General features: G+C 43.1%; 1 protein-coding gene across 1 annotated transcript in view; it reads right to left on the reverse strand.

The window, feature by feature from the left end:
- Nucleotides 1–1,055: 1,055 nt before the first annotated feature.
- Nucleotides 1,056–18,155, reverse strand: part of LOC126336458 (uncharacterized) — a 397,050-nt gene continuing 379,950 nt past the window's right edge. The window contains exons 10-13 of the mRNA XM_050000166.1: nucleotides 16,947–17,268; nucleotides 12,521–14,372; nucleotides 7,294–7,441; nucleotides 1,056–2,210 (exon numbers count right to left, since the gene is read on the reverse strand). Coding sequence (XP_049856123.1) covers nucleotides 2,111–2,210; nucleotides 7,294–7,441; nucleotides 12,521–14,372; nucleotides 16,947–17,268 — 2,422 coding nt within the window. The 3' untranslated portion in view covers nucleotides 1,056–2,110. The remainder of the gene's footprint in view (nucleotides 2,211–7,293; nucleotides 7,442–12,520; nucleotides 14,373–16,946; nucleotides 17,269–18,155) is intronic.

Raw genomic sequence — 18,155 nt, forward strand, 5'->3', positions numbered from 1 at the left:
TCATAAAAATGTACCGAATCTACACCCAATTTTTGATTAGCATTTAAAATAAGAAGAACAAACTATCTCATCGTGAAAGATATTTCTCTCTTGCCTACATGCATTCCAAAAATTTAGTATTCCTACGTTAAATAATTCAAAAATTAGTCCATTCTCTGTCTCTCGAAAGTCTTTCCTACTGCTATTTAGTTTAACACAGCAAATTCTGTGGAGCCTCCAGATAGCTCAAGCTAGACCTGAATTCTTGTCTAAGGTATGTGTTTAACATTTGGTGTTTGAGCCTGCCAGTACTTCCATTGTTTAGTTGGTATGGACGCAGTGGGACAGGCAATATGATTTTCATGCTTTCTGTTTTATTCGTACAATTAGGTTAGTTACCAGTGTCAATACCCCCCTTCACAACCTCCTTTTATATCATACACCTATCAATGCAAAGTAACTGCAATGCAAAGTCTGACAAGTTCAGTATCCTGGCTGTATGTGTGCATACAGTTATATATTTCTCCACCTCTTTCTCTGTTTCAGTAATGCTGTTATACACTTATGTTTGTATTTAAGTGATCATACTCAACAGAACTTTAATGACGAAATTAAAAAGACGTTTCTGGAACACCATATGTTTATCTTATAACTATGATTGTCACTGTTACTATAATATTATGTACCGATTGCCTACTTTGTATATTTTAATGTTGTATCAGTACGAATGTTTGGTTAAATGTAGGAGAGAGCATAAAATCTCTAAATTCCCGATGTGAAATAAATGCATTAATGAGTACACAAAAACAGGTTCTTGCATCTCACTACAAAATAGAAGAACTGTCTTGCAACTATGGTTTCTGGAATGCAGAGGCAATAGCTGTAAGATGGAGTCATTGAGTGTACCATTATGAAAGAAACAGAAAACAATGGCAATGAAAAGTTCTAGTTCTGTATTTAATTAAAAACAATAATTATAAAGAATACTTGATGAAGATGTTGGGAAGAATCTGATCTTTAGAAAATTTCTTTACCAATGAAAGGAATGTAAAATGATACAATATAAAAACTGACAGTTAATTCAGTTTCAATTTTTTCATATATTTATCTCTTCAAATCAGTATGTTACAGTGCTCTTTACATATACAGCAGTGTCTCCTTTAAGGTAAGTAAATTATATTACATACACAGATAAGATGTTTAAGTCACAGAACACTCTAAATAAGAACTTAATAAGCTAAAACAATAATTAAATAATTTCAACTCTTAAAAATAATTATTCCAAGGACTGTGACTTAAAATTAACGTATGTGTAATATTCTCATAAATGCACTCTACGCCGTCCTGAAAATCCTCTATCACAGAACCTGACTAGCAGAATAAATATTTCAGAAAGTCTCTGACCATTCGCACCCAATTCCATACTATTTACAAAACCTGGCCGTCTTTATAATCAGTCACAAATTCTTTTTCAAATACGTAACATGTCCCGCAACTTCAGTCAAATTTACAAGTCTGTAGAAAAGCTTGTATGTTACAAAAGTAATAGAAAATTTGTTTTTTTTTTTATTACAGAGTACGTAAGGTACATCTGGAAGGGTACCTACAGATAAAACATTTTTCCTTACGAATCGATCAAGTAAGCTCAAAACATACCGACTTTTACTTACAGTCCGTAATTCAGTGCTTTGAGAACGTCTCAAACGCAAGTTACGTCGCAAGCAGGGAAGTCAAGGAAACACGCTGTTATCTCCACGCCTTTGTTATTAGTAATAATCTGATGTCTGGCGACTATGTAACATTGTGTTTCCCTTTACATGGTCTTGTTTCTCTGTCTAAGTTGCAAAGATCGGAAGTGAAGACCTTTGTGATAGCTGGGTGCCTAAGATTCAAACGTGTTATAGTTACATATATTTCCTTTGTGCTACTGAAAGGTAAATATGTTGCTTTAAAATTTTTGTAGGAATTGAGCCCATTTTCACTGTGTACAGTTTGGCAAATAGTGATGTCATCCACTTTTTACACTTGCAATGCTTGAGCTTTTATTTACAGAACGTTAGAGACAGCGGTAGAAACAGTCAACTGATACGGCCTCCGCCTGTGTCCCCTGTGGTAAGCTTCAGTAGTCCTCCTACTTCACGTTGGGCCCACCTTCAAGGGCAGACCTGTCAATGAGCTGATATTCATTTCCAGAACGTGGCTTCAGTGTCGTCACAGCCAGCCGCCCGAACCTGTAAGTAAATCAGGCATTTGGTAACTACCACTAATACAGTAAATGCATAACATGCAAGAAGTCAGTCTTACAGTAACATCACACTGTTATATTCTACAAAATTCTTTTGAGTTCTGGACCGAGTCGTAATACAAAATGACGAACCAACGATTCAGCCACAGTTTCAAGTGGCTTTTCAACATGATTTGTAATAGTACTTATGGAATGCATAGTATTCTAACTTCACTCAAATCACTATAATTTCATACAGGTGCGTGAGTAAAATTCTTCGTTTGATTGGATGTCGGTGTTTTCTAGAGCAAGAATGTATGATAATGTAATAAGCTATTTCAAAACAACGAATATGCAAATAAAAGCACACTGTTCATGCTTTTAGAACCAACTATTCTTTTCTCATAAGCGAAGATCTTCGTCGCTCTTTGGACTGAGCAAAAACCTTTTCATATATCGCCTTCTTCCACCTTAATCAGAAGAGAAACATTAGACGGTAAATGGATGTCGACACACGATACCCACAACAGCTCTATGGCACTGGGTCTTTTGTTTTAACTTTGCCACGTCTCTCCTTATTGTTTGGAAGTATTTGTGTTTTACCTAAGCCGCAGTCTTATCTATATTCACCTCACGAGACTCCGACACAGTTATCGCACTGTGATCGGTGTGCTTTTAATGTTTTGTTTTTTACACCACTGTGAGGAGGTGCACTTCATAATCTCCAGTGCCGCTGGTGTCAATGCCTGGACAATACAGGCAGTATTGTGTCAGAACCTTGGCCCAAGTTCCAAAACCGTTATGTAGGATAAGCTACACCACCGCTCGCTTCTTGCATCTGATGAACTATTGAGACAAAGCAGATAATGTGAATGATGCTGTGTAGACTTAGACAAGTGAATTTGTGAATAGCTCCTCACACTATACTGTAGTTTAGTGAAATATTTATTTTGGAAGTACAAGGCGACCCAAAAGTTTGTACACATTTGAAAACGCGGTAATCCACGAGATAAAGTAGGGAGAGAGGTATAACCTGACATACGTGCCTGAAATGACATGGGGCTTTATTGGAACCCAAAACAAGTTCAAAAATTGGCAAACAGTCGATACTGGACAGGAGGACAAAAGTGGCGAGTTGTGACAAAAGTATATAAAATAAGCTCTAGTGAGTGAAGGTGGTTTATCATTCCTAGCCTGGCTGATAAACAGTGCTGAAAGGTTCGATTTTTATGTACGATTCTGCTCCATCCCATGTGTGAAACATCTCTTGCACACATTGTATGGTGACGGTCACGTGCTGAACCGTCTCGTACGAGATGCTTGGCCACCCCAGACCTTAATCCATGCGATTTTTGGTTGTGGAGTTACTTCGTTGCAAGTCTACCGCCATCAACCGATTTCATTACGGATGCTAAAACACAGCATCAGACGTCAATTTCTCACCATACCTGCTGACATGCTGTACAGTGTTGTACAAAATATTGTCCTTTGACTACAGATATTGTTGAGCAATGATGGCCGACGTGCTGAGCATTTGTTATAAAGAACATCGTCTTTACTAAAAATCAACGCTTTTGTATCATATGCAGCACCTTCTGATGGTCTTTTCTTTTATTAAAACCCCATGTAATTTCGAGCAATTGTGTCAATTTTTACTTCTCTACCTGGATTATTCTGTGAGGTACTGAATTTCAAAAATTGACTGGCATTTGGATCACTGTGTGTTTAAGAACAGTAATGATGCAAATACATTTAGGTAAAAATAAAGCATATCTGCACTTCGACTGATACGCAGTTAAATCACAAACAAATCGGTTCAGAAAGATAGGAAAAGTACGGCTACATAACATGAATTTCTCGTACTTTTTAATAGCTTTAAAATTACTTCAGTACCCCTGTAATCGCACATATGTATATTAGTATGCTCCCGCCCTACACAGTTCCTTTTTCACTGTTTTTCTCTAAAAAAAATACTTGTCTCATCTATTATTCTCACGTATGCTCTCATTTATAACCGCTCCCTCGTCTCCGGGTGCGAGAACAAAGACATATTGGTAGAAATCAACCGACAAAATAGATTTTTTATTCATTGTACACTACTCCAATGAACTTGCAAAGACGAAAGTAAGGAGTCATGAAGCAATCTGTTTCTTGCTCATCTACGCGTTGACAAAGTTTTAGACGTTATCACATCACAACAGTAGTTGGGGGTTGGGGTTGGGTTGTTTAGGGGAAGAGACCAAACTGCGAGGTCATCGGTCTCATCGTTTTAGGGAAGGACGGGGAAGGAAGTCGGCCGTGCCCTTTCAAAGGAACTATCCCGGCATTCGCCTGGGGAGATTTAGGGAAATCACGGAAAACCTAAATCACGATGGGCGGACGCGGGATTGAACCGTCGTCCTCCCGAATGCGAGTCCAGTGTGCTAACCACTGCGCCACCTCGCTCGGTCACAACAGTAGTATTAAGAGCCACATCCGCCCGATCGAGAAAATTTTCATAATTAATATTCCACGTGAGTGAAATAGATCTTATTGGTGTAAGGTACATTGACATGAAACTGAACTCAGCTAAAGACGAAAGGAAGGCAAAGTCATCTGCGATGACGACTTTGAATCTCTGTGGACAGACAGAGTTCCCGCGGACTCGCATTTGAATTTTAGGATATGTACTGGATATTTTTTGCAAAAAGTGTCAACGCTGACACTGACTCGTAATTTCAAACTTTCGAATGACAGGAAAAAAGTATACCGTTTCACTAAAAAAAGGACATGATTTATTCAATACCTAGGTAAATTCAAGATTCAAACGGATTAGATAAGCGACAAAGTTGCAAATGTATTCCCTTCCAAGCAGTATAACGCCCACATCCATTTTACGTCCATGTTATTTATTGCTTACTGAAGGTCATCTATCCGGTCAACTAGTGTTTCTACGAAAGCAACAGACTCTGTTGTTCTAGTTCCTCTTCTGAAGTCTTATGGACACACTATAGTTCCTTTACCATATTATCACACCTGCTCCTTCAATTTCATTGCTCCAGTGCTTGCCATCTACTGTCCATTGCGCTCTTGATTTGTTGAAAAATCCTTTCATTTCATCCTACAGTTAATCAGCAATATATAAAAACTTTGGGTCTGTGCACTGAGCTGTTTAACTGCGAATTATCCGCCCGGACAGCCTAGCGGGACAGACACGGGCGCGCCGGCCCTTGAGAGATTCCGACCGGCTGGTTAACGACAGGGGTCGGTGTGCCAGCCAGCCTAGATGTCGTTCTTAGGCCGTTTTCCACATCCAACGAGATGAATGTCGGGCAGGTTCGCAAGTCCCGCCTCCGTCACATGATTCGCAGACACTTTCAAAGACGTTATTGCATTTAACCACATGATGTCCATGAGATACAGACAGCAGAGGTACACGGATTAATCCCTGGGATGAGATGACAGTAGCTTTACAATGCGCTTAGGAGCGGCGACCCCATCGTAATAATAGCATATATACAGATATGGTTGGTTCCACGTGCTTTTATTTTTTTAATCATCAGTTTTCTGACTGGTTTGATGCGACCCACCTCATCTTCCTCTCCTGAACCAACTTTTTTATCTCAGACTAGTACCCTACGTCCTCAACCACTTGTTGGATGTATTCTCATCTCTGTCCTCCTCTATAGTTTTTGCCCTCTACAGCTCCCTCTAGTACATCTACATCTACATCTACATTCATACCACGGAGTTATATCGTAATGTTTTAACACATGCCCTACGATCCTGTCCCCTCTTCTTGTCAGTGTTTTCCGTATGTTTCTCTCTTCGCCGATTCAGCGGATTACCTCCTCATTCGTTACCTTCTTAATCCAACTAGTTTCAAACGTTCTTCTGTTTCACCACGTCTGAATCGCTTCTCTCTTGTTCCGGTTTGTCCATTGTCCACGATTCACTACCAAACAGTGCTGTTCTGCAGCCATTAGTTTTCACAAAATTTTTCCTCGAATTGAGTTGTCTCTTTGATTCCCTACGTAATTATAGAAATTACCATACCACCCCCGACCCAACATTAGCTGGATGAAGGGCAGCGGAATGAATGGATGGATTTACCTACGGATCATGCTACATGAGATCTTGCTCTAATGCCATACCTGCACCTTACTGTCTACCCGTAAATGAAGAAGAGACAACGTGAAGAAGTAAAATAATGATTTCCAGTTTCCAGCCGAGAGATTTCGTCAGAATTGTGCGACGTCCCGATAAGTGTCTCTCAGTTCACTTTTTGCTCGTCGAAATGGCGCAAATATTCGTGATCAAAACCGTCTTGACCGTTGAACAAAGTTCTTTATTTATTACGCAGCTGCTGTCATCAAAACGGAAATGCTGTGTGGCTAGGGCCCCCAGTCGGGTGGACCGTTCGCCTGGTGCAAGTCTTTCGAGTTACCGCCACTTCGGCAACTTGCGTGTCGATGGGGATGAAATGATGATGATAAGGGCAACTCAATACCCAGTCCCTGAGCGGAGGAAATCTCCCACACAGTCGGGAATCTAACCCAGGCCGTTAGGTACGACATTTCGTCGCGCTAACCACTCAGCTACCAGGGGCGGACAGTTACTGTCATTGGCATCGTCAGATATCAAAAGCAACTTTGAACTTGCAAATCAAGTTTCAGTGTCAATCGTAAAACGTGTGCCTAATTGAGGCATCATCTAGCCAAGTTAACGCCTAGATTAGGAATAGCATTTAATGTTGACACTGAATGTCGTTTCGCACTTAGTAAGCTTATTTTGATATCTGATTATGTCTGTAGCGGAAGCGGCAAAATGAATAAAGAAATGTATTTAGTGATCAACACGGCTTTATCCACATAACATTCATACTGATTGTAGACTCATATATGAACTACATTCCCTTTATTAACAAGGCGCAACGTTTTGGCACCATCCCATCATCTTCCGGCGATGATGAAGGAAGTGACAGGCATTCAAATGTCGCACCATCTCGACCAACTCACACGGATGGCGTCCTGAGAGTTTCATGTTTATTCAGCTCACCGAGAAAGGAAACGAGATCATAACATGAGGAAACATCGCTAAATCACACTCACCTCATCGAATCAGGAACATCGGAAGACCCGTGCGAGGACAAGGACAGCGTCTCGATGTAGTCGGACATGTCTGAGGTGCCGCTGCTGGTCGAGCGGGAGTCTGGGTACGGCACCACGATGGCGCTGTCTCCACCGGGGCTCTGGAAACCTGCAACACAGCCGTTTGTCAAGGTCGTTTATGAAGGCTGTAAAAGGTTTCCCACAAAGAACACAGTTCATCAAACACCCGTTACTTCTGTCCTAGTAAGTCGGCAGCACTGTACATTACACGATTTTCATCTGTTTCCTTCGTAGCCACAAAGTAATGAAGCCTCCACGACAGAACAGCATAATGCATTGTGAAAACTTATTTCAAATGTAGGGAATGTTGTCGGGGCGTGACTGTCAGACTCCGTTCGATGTTTGTCCCGCTTTTCATGGGAGAGTTCAGTTATAACTAAACCGCAATGATGGCACCGGAAACATATTACTAATGGTCGACGAACGCTATCGCCATATATCAAGAAGTTTTTGTGGTCTGAGCTGGTTAGTGTGGATAATGAAGAGGTTTCGCTTGCAACAGGATGCCGCAACCTGTCACACATCGACTACAACAATGGACTTTTTATCAAGGAGGTTTCTTGTCGCAATGGTGACGTGAATTGACCACCCAGATGTTGCGATCTTGTGATTTCTTCCTTTGGGGAGGTATTTGAAATTTCGTGTGCACATCAGGAAACCACGCTCACTTCCAGAGGTAAAGGACACCCATTTACGATTAGGGTGCTTTTAGATTCCGTTTAGGATGATCTGTGTTCGCGTAAGACGGGTGTCTACCGTATTCCATGCAGTTGGGTACTGTCATATATTGGTCAGACTACCAGGACCTTGGAGAACCGATGTACTGAACATAAGCGTCACAAACGCTTAAAACAGCCGAGTAAATCTGCTATTGCAGGGCGTTGTCTTGGCACCGCCAATCGTATGGTATGTAGCAACACGGAGAGTCTGACAAGTACTTCCAGCTATTGGTGTAGTGTTCTTAAGGAAGCAGTTGAGATTAAATTAGCAACTGACGTTGCAAATAGAGACGGAGGAACTGTGCTCATGCCCCTGTCAAGAAACAGAGGGGCAGAGTTAACGCTACCTCATTCGTTGTTTTTCACAATCGATAACTTCTGGAGTCAGTCTTCTTTAGTTTTGTGATGGAGCTAGTTTACAATTTGTGTGTGTGTGTGTGTGTGTGTGTTGCCTTTCCGGAACGGCTCTTCAAACCGAGGTTTTAAGTTCAGTCGCAGAGCGCTTACTTGCTGCAGTGTTGACTTGAAAATGACAGGTTGCTCACTGGACCAAAAAACCGGCAATTGTCGACAACGTCACCATGTAGCATTGACGTAAGTTATTTGAACGTAGTATACGTCGGGGAGAACTGAGAACTCACGTGTTCAGCATTGCTTTCACGAGGTAATAAAATAAAGCAATAAGCTTGCAGTATTCAGCAATAAATTATAAATCATGCCTCAAACCTAATAAACGTTGAAACTGATATTTTAAGAAGTAACGGACTTAATAAAATACATGATTTAAAGCCTAAACTGTAGAAAAGTATGAAACGAGAACCGAATGATACGAAAGGAAGATAAAATTCTCATATCGAGTTTTGAGTGGACAAAATTCTGCACAGCTACATCCCAGTACACATAAAGAAAGGGAAATGTACCGAAAAACTTTGAGACGTCCAGGAATTTTCATTGAGTGACTTTGACACAATGATCTTCTGATGTGCTACCAAATAGTTTGATAATGTGTTAGGTATGCAATGAGTACGATAAATATACATAAAGTACAAAGCCTTTGAATTCAAAATTGTGCAAACAGCAGCGGACCATTTTCAAGTAGGGACGCAATAGTCAATTTATCTCGTGGTACCAGCTGTTGAATCTGGAATGTCCCTGTATGTTCCTGTTTACCTTCTTGTACCGACTTTTTACGATTACCTTAAAAACAATACGCAGTCACCTTCAAATTTCCAGGATGGATTTTTTTTCTTTGGGGCTACCTGTAGTCGTGGGCGTATGAAATCCTGGTACATACTGAAAGGAAACAGATTTGTAGGCTTCTGCCGTCCGTCTCGTTGAGCAACAGCGAACAGGAATATTTCATAAAGTGGGACGCAGTTGTATGTCCCATTGTAATATATGCCGTAACTCTGAAAAACTTCTATAATCTTACATTGTTTCTTAACATGTAAATTGTTTACGTCATTAAAAACTCAATTTTCGACCATTAATTCCTTACCTCGCAGTACTCAATTTAGAATACTCCACCAGATACACACTTTTGACCCTAAAGGTTTTGGGTACCAAGCATTTCAATCATGTTCTCATTTTCTCATGTAACGCAGGCTAACAGTGGACCAAAGTTTTTGAATGAAGCCAATATCCAACGCAACAAAATAAGGCACCACATGAATTCTTCTTTTAAAGTACTAGACGCTATCAATTCCATTTTTTGCTTTTTTTTTTTTTTTTTTTTTTTTTTTTTTTTTTTTTTTTTTTTTTTTTTGTATCGCTATGCCCACGACAATCGCAAAAATTCTGCAAGGGTACTTCGAAATATAAGTAACACATGCCAAGTAACTGTTACTGAATGTCGCACCACATGTTATGCCACTCATTCATTTCCTCGGCGTTAGACATGCGCTCCTCGGTCACTGGGTCGCTCTAGGACAGCAGTGTAAACATCCTCGACGTCTACGAATCTTGCCCTCCCCATCCTATGTTATCCCTCCATTGCCTAGTTGGTTGGTTGATTTGGAGTAAAGGACCAAACAGCGAGGCCATAGGTCCCGTCAAATGAGGGAAGGATAGGGAAGGAAACCGTCCGTGCCCTTTCAAAGGAACCGTCCCGGCATTTGCCTGAAGCGATTTAGGAAACCACGGGAAACGTAAATAAGGATGACAGGATGCGGGTTTGAACCGTCGTCCTCTCAAATGTGAGTCCAGTGTGCTAGCCACTGCGCCACCTCGCTCTGACCATAGCTGGCATACTCGTCTGTAGTCGATGGCTTTCCTACCCTATCAACAACAACCATTTCTGTGCGGCCTTGGTCAAATTGCTGGCACCATATCGTTACAGCTACAGGTGGTGCCGAATTTGGTCCAAACAACGTCATAATTTCACGATAGCTCTGTGTTCAATTTAGACGTCTTCGCCACAAGAATCTCAGGGTCTCGCGTACTTCAGCTCAGGAGAATATTTTCAGTTGCTCTCTTCTGCCAATACGCCAGTCTTGTTGCGCAACGGTCTCAACGTTGAGACGACATGTGTAGCTTACAAGGGTGGGTCAAAAATAAGGTAACGCCAAAAACGCAACACATTACCATTCATAATATGGTGCAGGAAAACCGCTAGCTTCCAAACAGCTTCAAGCGTCTCAGGATGGATAAGTACAGGTTCTGTGTGGTTGACATGGGTCGTACACCACATACGCTTGACATTGTCAAGTTACTTAATACAGGAACCTAAGTACAGCTTCAGACAGCCAAGATCGCTATTGTACCGTATTTATTGTGATGACCGGTTTCAGCAAACTACGTTGCCATCATCAGATGTTCTGCAGTACATCTCACTGACTTGACCAAATCCATCTTACATCGTATGATATCATACAACGATATTTCATGAACAGTAGTATGTCAGCAAGTCAAGCATAAAATAACTGTTACGTAAAACAACGTATAAATTGTACTGATTATACAAGCTCATTTTCGTACTTAGCAGAATCAAGACTCCTCGTGCTCACAAAAACAGTCTGGCCGATACCGGCTGCGTGAAAAGGGCTCCTGACATCTTAGAATAGGACTTACTATTGTGGAACAATTATTCTACCATAGGATGTACCTGATCAGCCAGAATGGTCAAATAATTCTTGGCAGTAATTAGATCTCGCAGAGGAAGCCTATGCAGTATAAAGATACGGCTCCACAAATCATCACCGAAGCCTTATCATGCTTCACTCTTGGGACGTAAAGTCCTCCAGAAGTAGAAAGCAGGATGCAACAACACTCATCCGACCGAATGATTTTCTGCCATTGTTTCATAGCCATAAGGCTTTGACACCACATTTTCTCGTTACGGGCATTTACGTCACTGGCGAGTGGTTTTGGATTTCCGGGCTCGCTCTCCTATTCCCTGCTTACGGAGCTCATTTCATGTTGTTCTGGTGCCGCCGGGATTTGCAAGTGCGACATTCAGTTGTGCAATGACTTTCGCACCTGTCGGACTCTTGTATGTCGTCACAATATTCTTCAGTGTCCGTTCGTCACGATCACTTAGTACACACTTTCTTGCGCGTTGTGACACAGCGTACGATGTTTCTCCGCTTTTCCTGTTCGCGGTATAATCTTCGACACGTGCCCCTTACATCTACAGAAACGTCGGCTCCCTTGGTTGTGGAAGTATCCTCCATACCAACACCAACCATCTGTCCACGTTCAAATTTACTGAGCTCCGACATAATGAACTCACAACTACACAGAACACTGTTCTGACAACTATTGACCCTTCAATATGTTGAGGACATTTTGTACAGAGCCTGTTTGCGGTCAAAAACAACAGTGAAACTCGCAAGCTTAGTATCTCCATTTACCCTCAAGCTTGCATTTCTCGAGGTATTTCCATTCTGAAGTGTCCTCGTATCATCCTAGTAAAATGGTGCTCAAGAGCAAGATCCGCGAGTGTGGCAACTCATGTAGAACTTCAGATGGTCGTGGAAGGAAGGTGTCATATTTGATGGTTGTCTACCCATGCATCAGAATGACCTGGGCAAATCAAACACTGCCAAAACTGTACATGGAAATGGTCGATAATTCCAAATCATGTGGTCGAACATGACACATATTCGGAGTAAAGCTACATAAATGTATCTGGAGTGATAAATCGAAGACAGTGCACCTAACTAGCTACGTCATACGATGGTACGATGGTACGAAGGAAATTTCCTCATATATACGTAGATCTTTGGCCAGGATAAATAAACTCCCAACCACGTGACGCCAGTGCAGTAGCAAACATTAAAGAAACACCTTTTACCGACCAACAAACATGTCAAGGCACTTTCTACTTACGGAAAAGTATTTCAGTTGCTATAGAACGTGGACAGATGAAATGTGAACATGGATCTTTGAATCTCTTCGTTCCCACAATAGTTTAAAGATAACTTACACAGTCATTTGGGTGGACTCACCTCTGCGTTTTGGGCAGACCGGCACCTCAGCTTCAGCAGAGGAACATTTGGCCTGCTGCTGCTGCGAATCGTCTGACACCTCAGTGAACTGGAAGGTGATGTCTCTGAGCGGGTCCACAGACTTGGAGCGGCGAGGCAGAGAAGAGTGCAGACAAGGCGAACCCCGGCCACCACCGCTGACTCCGGACGAGACGGGTGAGTGGTGGTGATGGTGCTGGTGGCTTCCACTGCTGCGCATGGCCATATGGTGCCGTCTCGCCGACATAGAGGTGGTCAACGGCAGCTCAAACTCGGCGAAATCACCTCCTCGGTGCCTAAGTGACGCGATGGAAACGCCAGAATCGTTGGAACTGGAGGAATCGCGGTTGTTGCCGCTCACCGCAGAAGCTGCTCTGTGGCTAGGAACGCTCGAGGACCGCCGCATACACGCGATCCGGGCTTCAGTTGCATGTAACGTCGAGGTGACAGCGCTTGGTTCTGGAACATGAGGTGACGTCTCCTGCTGAACATCTACTGCCTTATTGGACACTGATTCCACGTTATCAGCGACCATCACTTGAGAATGAATGACACTGTCACAGCTGCCTGCTTGTGGGAGAGACACGGGGCCGTCGAGGGAACTGGGTTCATCTTCAACATCGTCAATGAATCTGGAGGCATCGGCTGAACTAGACCTTTTCCTGTTGGCGAACTGCTGCTTTCTAGAGTCCTCCACTTGGGAGGAAGCGTCCAGCTCGTCCAGCGGCGCGTGTCGCTTCAAGATGTCGGCCACTTCGAGCAGGCTTTTTGCCTCTTCCAAGTTGGGACTACTCGCGGACTTCTCAGTCTGTCTGCTGCCTAGTGGAGAACTTGCCGCCACAAGAGACACACCACTCATTTCATGTTCATTCGTTGCAGCTGTTGCCAATAGATGTTCTTCACTTTTGGCAGGGTCGTGGTCGGTATTTTCTGTGTCTCTATAAAGAGCTTTCACAACTGACTGCATTGAAACGTAGTCAGCATCCAGGTTTTCACTTTCTGCGTTACTGTCTTCTGCAGGAGGAACTGCAGTTTCAGCTTCATCACTCTGTCCTGGAGATTTACCTTCAGTGTTCTGACACGTATGCCTGCACTTATCACATACGTTTATTCTTTCCTGTGGCATGGACGGGGAAACATCTTGATCCACCAAATCTGTTACTTGCTGTCCCATACCTGCTCGATTAAGCACGTCTCTGGCGTTCTCGTAGTACTCTAAAGACTCTGAAAAGGCCAGGTTGGCGTAATCCCTGAATTTTGGTTTCATGTTCCTATCGAGAGAGTTAACTTTAGACACTTCGAGGGTGACGCCGGCAGCAATGCCGCTCCTTTCCTCGGGCAGTCCGTAGGAGCTTCCGTCGCGGTGGAACTGGTGCGGCAGACTCGGAGCAGAGTCGTTGCGCACAAACTTCTTGACGCTGTCGCTGGGGTTGTAGATGGCTATGTCGCCATTGGGGCTGACGACCGGCATCTTGCCTTCGCCGCTCAGCCTCACTTTGGTGATGGGCATGGTGGTGTTCTCGACGCCGTTGCCGCGCTTGCAGTAGGGCAGCGTCATCAGGTTCTCGGCCCAGCCCATCATCCTCTGACAGGGGCAGGAGTGCCTCTCCACTGGACCGTCCGCAGACGCAGACACAGGAGTTCTGGGGTACTTCATCCCACAGCCGCAGGGCCTCTGCACTGGCCGCGCGGACGCTGGGACGTCGTAATTTCCGTACGGGGACTGAGCGTCCATGGTGGGAGTCGTCAGGTGTTCCCTGAGACTCCTGGGCGTGTCGTAGTACCCGTCAGGAACATCGCCTTGTCCAGCTGGTCTCAAGTTGCTCATCTGGTCCTGGAAATTAACGAAGTAGAAACATTTAAGCAAACATTAAAATTATGCAAAAGATTAGATGCTGTACGGAATAATTGGAGGGAAGCTATCCTTCTTGATCATGGAAGGATGTGTCTCTATTTTCTCTGTGTAAATGAATCTTGTAAGTGTATGTAAAGGGAAATGTTACTGATCAAGAAAGGCAGAGGCTGAAGTGGGAAACATGTAGAAAACTTATACTCGTATGATGTACAAGCACAGGTGCTGTCAAACTTAATTCCGTATTACTTTTGAATACATTATGGGAGTGAACAGTGATTAATGTGTTACAAATATTTTTCTATCAAAAACTGGAGTAGTAGCCATCAGAAGGAGGTTTTTACTCATTGGTCTGAAAATGATCACAGTAGTGGTCGAAACGGGTCACCCTAATAAATAAATTGTGATCACGACAATTTTTGATAGTAAATTAATTCCGTATCTTAGATCCCATACCTCAAAGTTACTTACAAGTCATAGATACAGAAGAATGGAAAAGGAAAATGCAGATCAGTTAGCTAACGATCAGTTTTTGACTAGCGAAAGAGTTTTAAACTTATCTCACGGTTCTAAGCGAGGTTAACCACCCTTATTTATCGTGACAGTATACAAAGTGATTCCGCGATGATTTTACAATTTTTTTGGGAAGATGGAGTAGGATAACCGTATCAATTAGAGGAAAGGAAACCTCGTCTAGAATCGACTGTCCCGAAAGCTATAAGTGAAAATCATTTCGATACGTGTGACAGTTGAACACGTGTACCGTTACTGTTGATGCCGAGATTATAGAGTAGGAAAGTTACAGACATGATAGCATGGACCAAAATAAGAAAAAACGTCCAGTAACACGGGCTCTAAAACTCATACCTTAAGAGCTATGAGCATTTGTTCATCTTCGGCACTGTGAACACATCTCTTCCACTGCAACCTCTTTGGTTTCCTTATTTTGGAGAACGTAGTATGGAATAAAACAGGAAAAACTTTTCGAGAAAATAAGGGCTCTAAAATGCATATTTTAAGAGCTACGGGGACTGGTTCAGTCGAAGAGATTTCTTTCAAGGTATCGAAGATCAACAAGTGCTAATAGCTATCAAAGTAAGCATTTCATATTTACTAGACATTATTTTCTTGTCCTGGTCCATACTAGTACTTCTGAAAGTTGCCTACCCACAAAATCGTAGTAACAACAGTATCGTTACAAGTATTCCGCTTTCAGAGGTACCAGAACAATTTTTGTTTATTTTCGAGTCGGTCGCTTTCGGACCACGGTTCCTAACCCTTGTCCGTCATCAATGAAAATTTGTGAGAATGTCACGGAACCACCATATATAAAGGGTGATTCTCCTTAAAGTTTAATAACACCCTGAGCGACGTAGACATTGCTGCGATAAGTAGTTTAATATAAGAAACAGGAGGTCGCAAATGTCGGGATGTACCCCATAAGCGGATGACAAGTACCGTACTGAAGAAATGACATCACTTGATGACATACCTCGTCGCACGTGCAGGGGTTAGACTTGCACATACTGCTCTCCCCGGTCAGGGCAGTGCTCCACATCGCTGCACAGCAGAGAAAATTTCGAACGCCTTTTGTAAATATGGTGTGTTGTAAACGTAGAAAGTACAAAATTACAATCATCGCTATAACCATGCATAAGCTGTTCGTATTTTGTGTTCCTTTCTTGATGTTCCTTCTTGTTTTGTTTACTGACATTATTTGGTAAAGAAAACATAGGTCATATACTAGTAACGACGAAATTCGGAACCTTATACTCATTTACTTGTGACGCAGTACGGTAAATTTTTGTTATACTGTACTTTGCAGTAAACTAGAGGAGTCCGCGAGACTGGTAAATTAAACGATAATCGTTACATCAATTTAAGCACATAACTGTTCAAAACAATAAAAATATTTTGCCTACAACACGCGGTAAAGTTGCGCACGTAGTCACAGGGCCACAACGATGTAAATAATTGAACTGTTTGGTATGATCAGGTGTGACAGACTGATAGGCTCAACTGATGCACGTGCGGTGAGGTACGTCAATTGGCGCCATCACATGTTCAACATTTTTCACCCACGTTTGAGGTTTTCCCGATATTTGTGGACCATTTGTCTCACATTAAGTAAAACACGGGCTGTCGGAAAAAAAGGAACAGAAAAAAATCGAAGCTTTTGAGATGGGGTGCAAAAGAAGAATGTTGAAAATTAGATGCACTGATACGGTAAGGAATGTGGAACACCTTCGCAGAGTCCACGAGGAAAGGAATAGATGGTAAACACTGACAAGTAGAAGGGACAGGATAATACGACATCAGGGATAATTCTATGGTAGTAGAGGAAGATGTAGAGGGTATACCTGCAGAGCAACCCAGAGATTGGGATACTTCCAACAAATAACTGACGATGTAGGTGGCAATTGCTACTCTGAGATGAAAAGGTTGCCACAGGAGACGAATTCGTAACGGGTCGCTTAAAGTGTCAGACTGATGAGGAAAAAAAAAAAAGCTGCCTACGTCAGCAACAAACAAGAAGTGTGGTATGAAGATAAGTACCTTGACAGCTAGATGCCCGAGTATCGGCTTGGGCACGTCGTAATTGTCGTAGGGCGAGGTGGCGGAGTCAGTAGAGGTCAGGCGGCGGTAGGCGGTGGCGTACCGCGTGCACGCGCAGTCGCAGGCCGGGTTCTGGCAGGCGGTCGGACGCCCCAGTGGAAGCGCCAGGGGCAGCGGCAGGGGCAGAGCCGGCGGCGGAGGCTTCCGCTGTGGCGTCAGCGCCGGCTTGGGGGGCCGGCAGGGCGACGCCGCGGGGGCGGCGCGCGCCGGGCTCTTGGGGGGCAGCACTGGCGGCGGCGTGCCCAGCCGTGGGCGGTCGTACCTGCGGGCACACCGCTGGCTCACTCCCTCTCCTCCTGGCACTCACGATGAATGTATGTTTGCTGTTCAGAATGTTAAAATTATCACCTCTAAAAAATTAAGTTCCTTAATTAATTTTTGCAGTCCTGGTACACACAGAACTGCCCGCTCAGCAGTAAAGTAGTATGCCGCAATTAGTCAAATTCAGGGTGCAACAAGGCTGCACTAATCCATGCTGAGGTGTTGTGACTGTACTACGAATTACCTCAAGGAAACTGGTACATTGACACAATATTAAAATGGATTCAGAAAATATCGCTTGTGAGAAACAAGTAGCTCTCCACTCAGGTGACAAAGTCATCAGATACCTCCTGATTCGTGTCGCACCTCCGTCTGCCCACCGCAGTGCAGCAACTCGACTTGGTATTGACTCAAGAAGCCGTAGGAAGTCCGCTTGCATAAATATTGAACCATGCTCCCTCCATAGCCGTCCATAATTGCGAAAGCGTTGCCGTTGCAAGATTTTGTGCACAAACATACCTCTCGATTATTTCCCATAAATGCTCGATGCGATATATGTCGAGCGATCTGGGTGGCCAAATCGTTCACTCGAACTCTCTAAAATGTTATTCGAACCAGTCATGAACAGTAGTGGCACAACGATATGGCACACTATCACGCCTAACAGTACCATCGTTGTCTGAGAATATGAAGCCCATGAAAGGCAGAAAACGGTTTACAAGTAGCCTAAAATAACCATTTCCAGTCAATTATCGGCTTAGTGGAACCAGAGGACACAGTCCTTTCTTGTTCTTTCGTTTCACCCTCTTTGGGGTACGCTGGATCAATCATTTATTTGAGCGTTGTTCTTTTCTTAGGGCCCAGTACTTCTTCATTCTTTCTGATCTT

The sequence above is a fragment of the Schistocerca gregaria genome, chromosome 2 (assembly GCF_023897955.1).
Source record: "Schistocerca gregaria isolate iqSchGreg1 chromosome 2, iqSchGreg1.2, whole genome shotgun sequence".
Classification (NCBI taxonomy): Eukaryota; Metazoa; Arthropoda; class Insecta; order Orthoptera; family Acrididae; genus Schistocerca; species Schistocerca gregaria.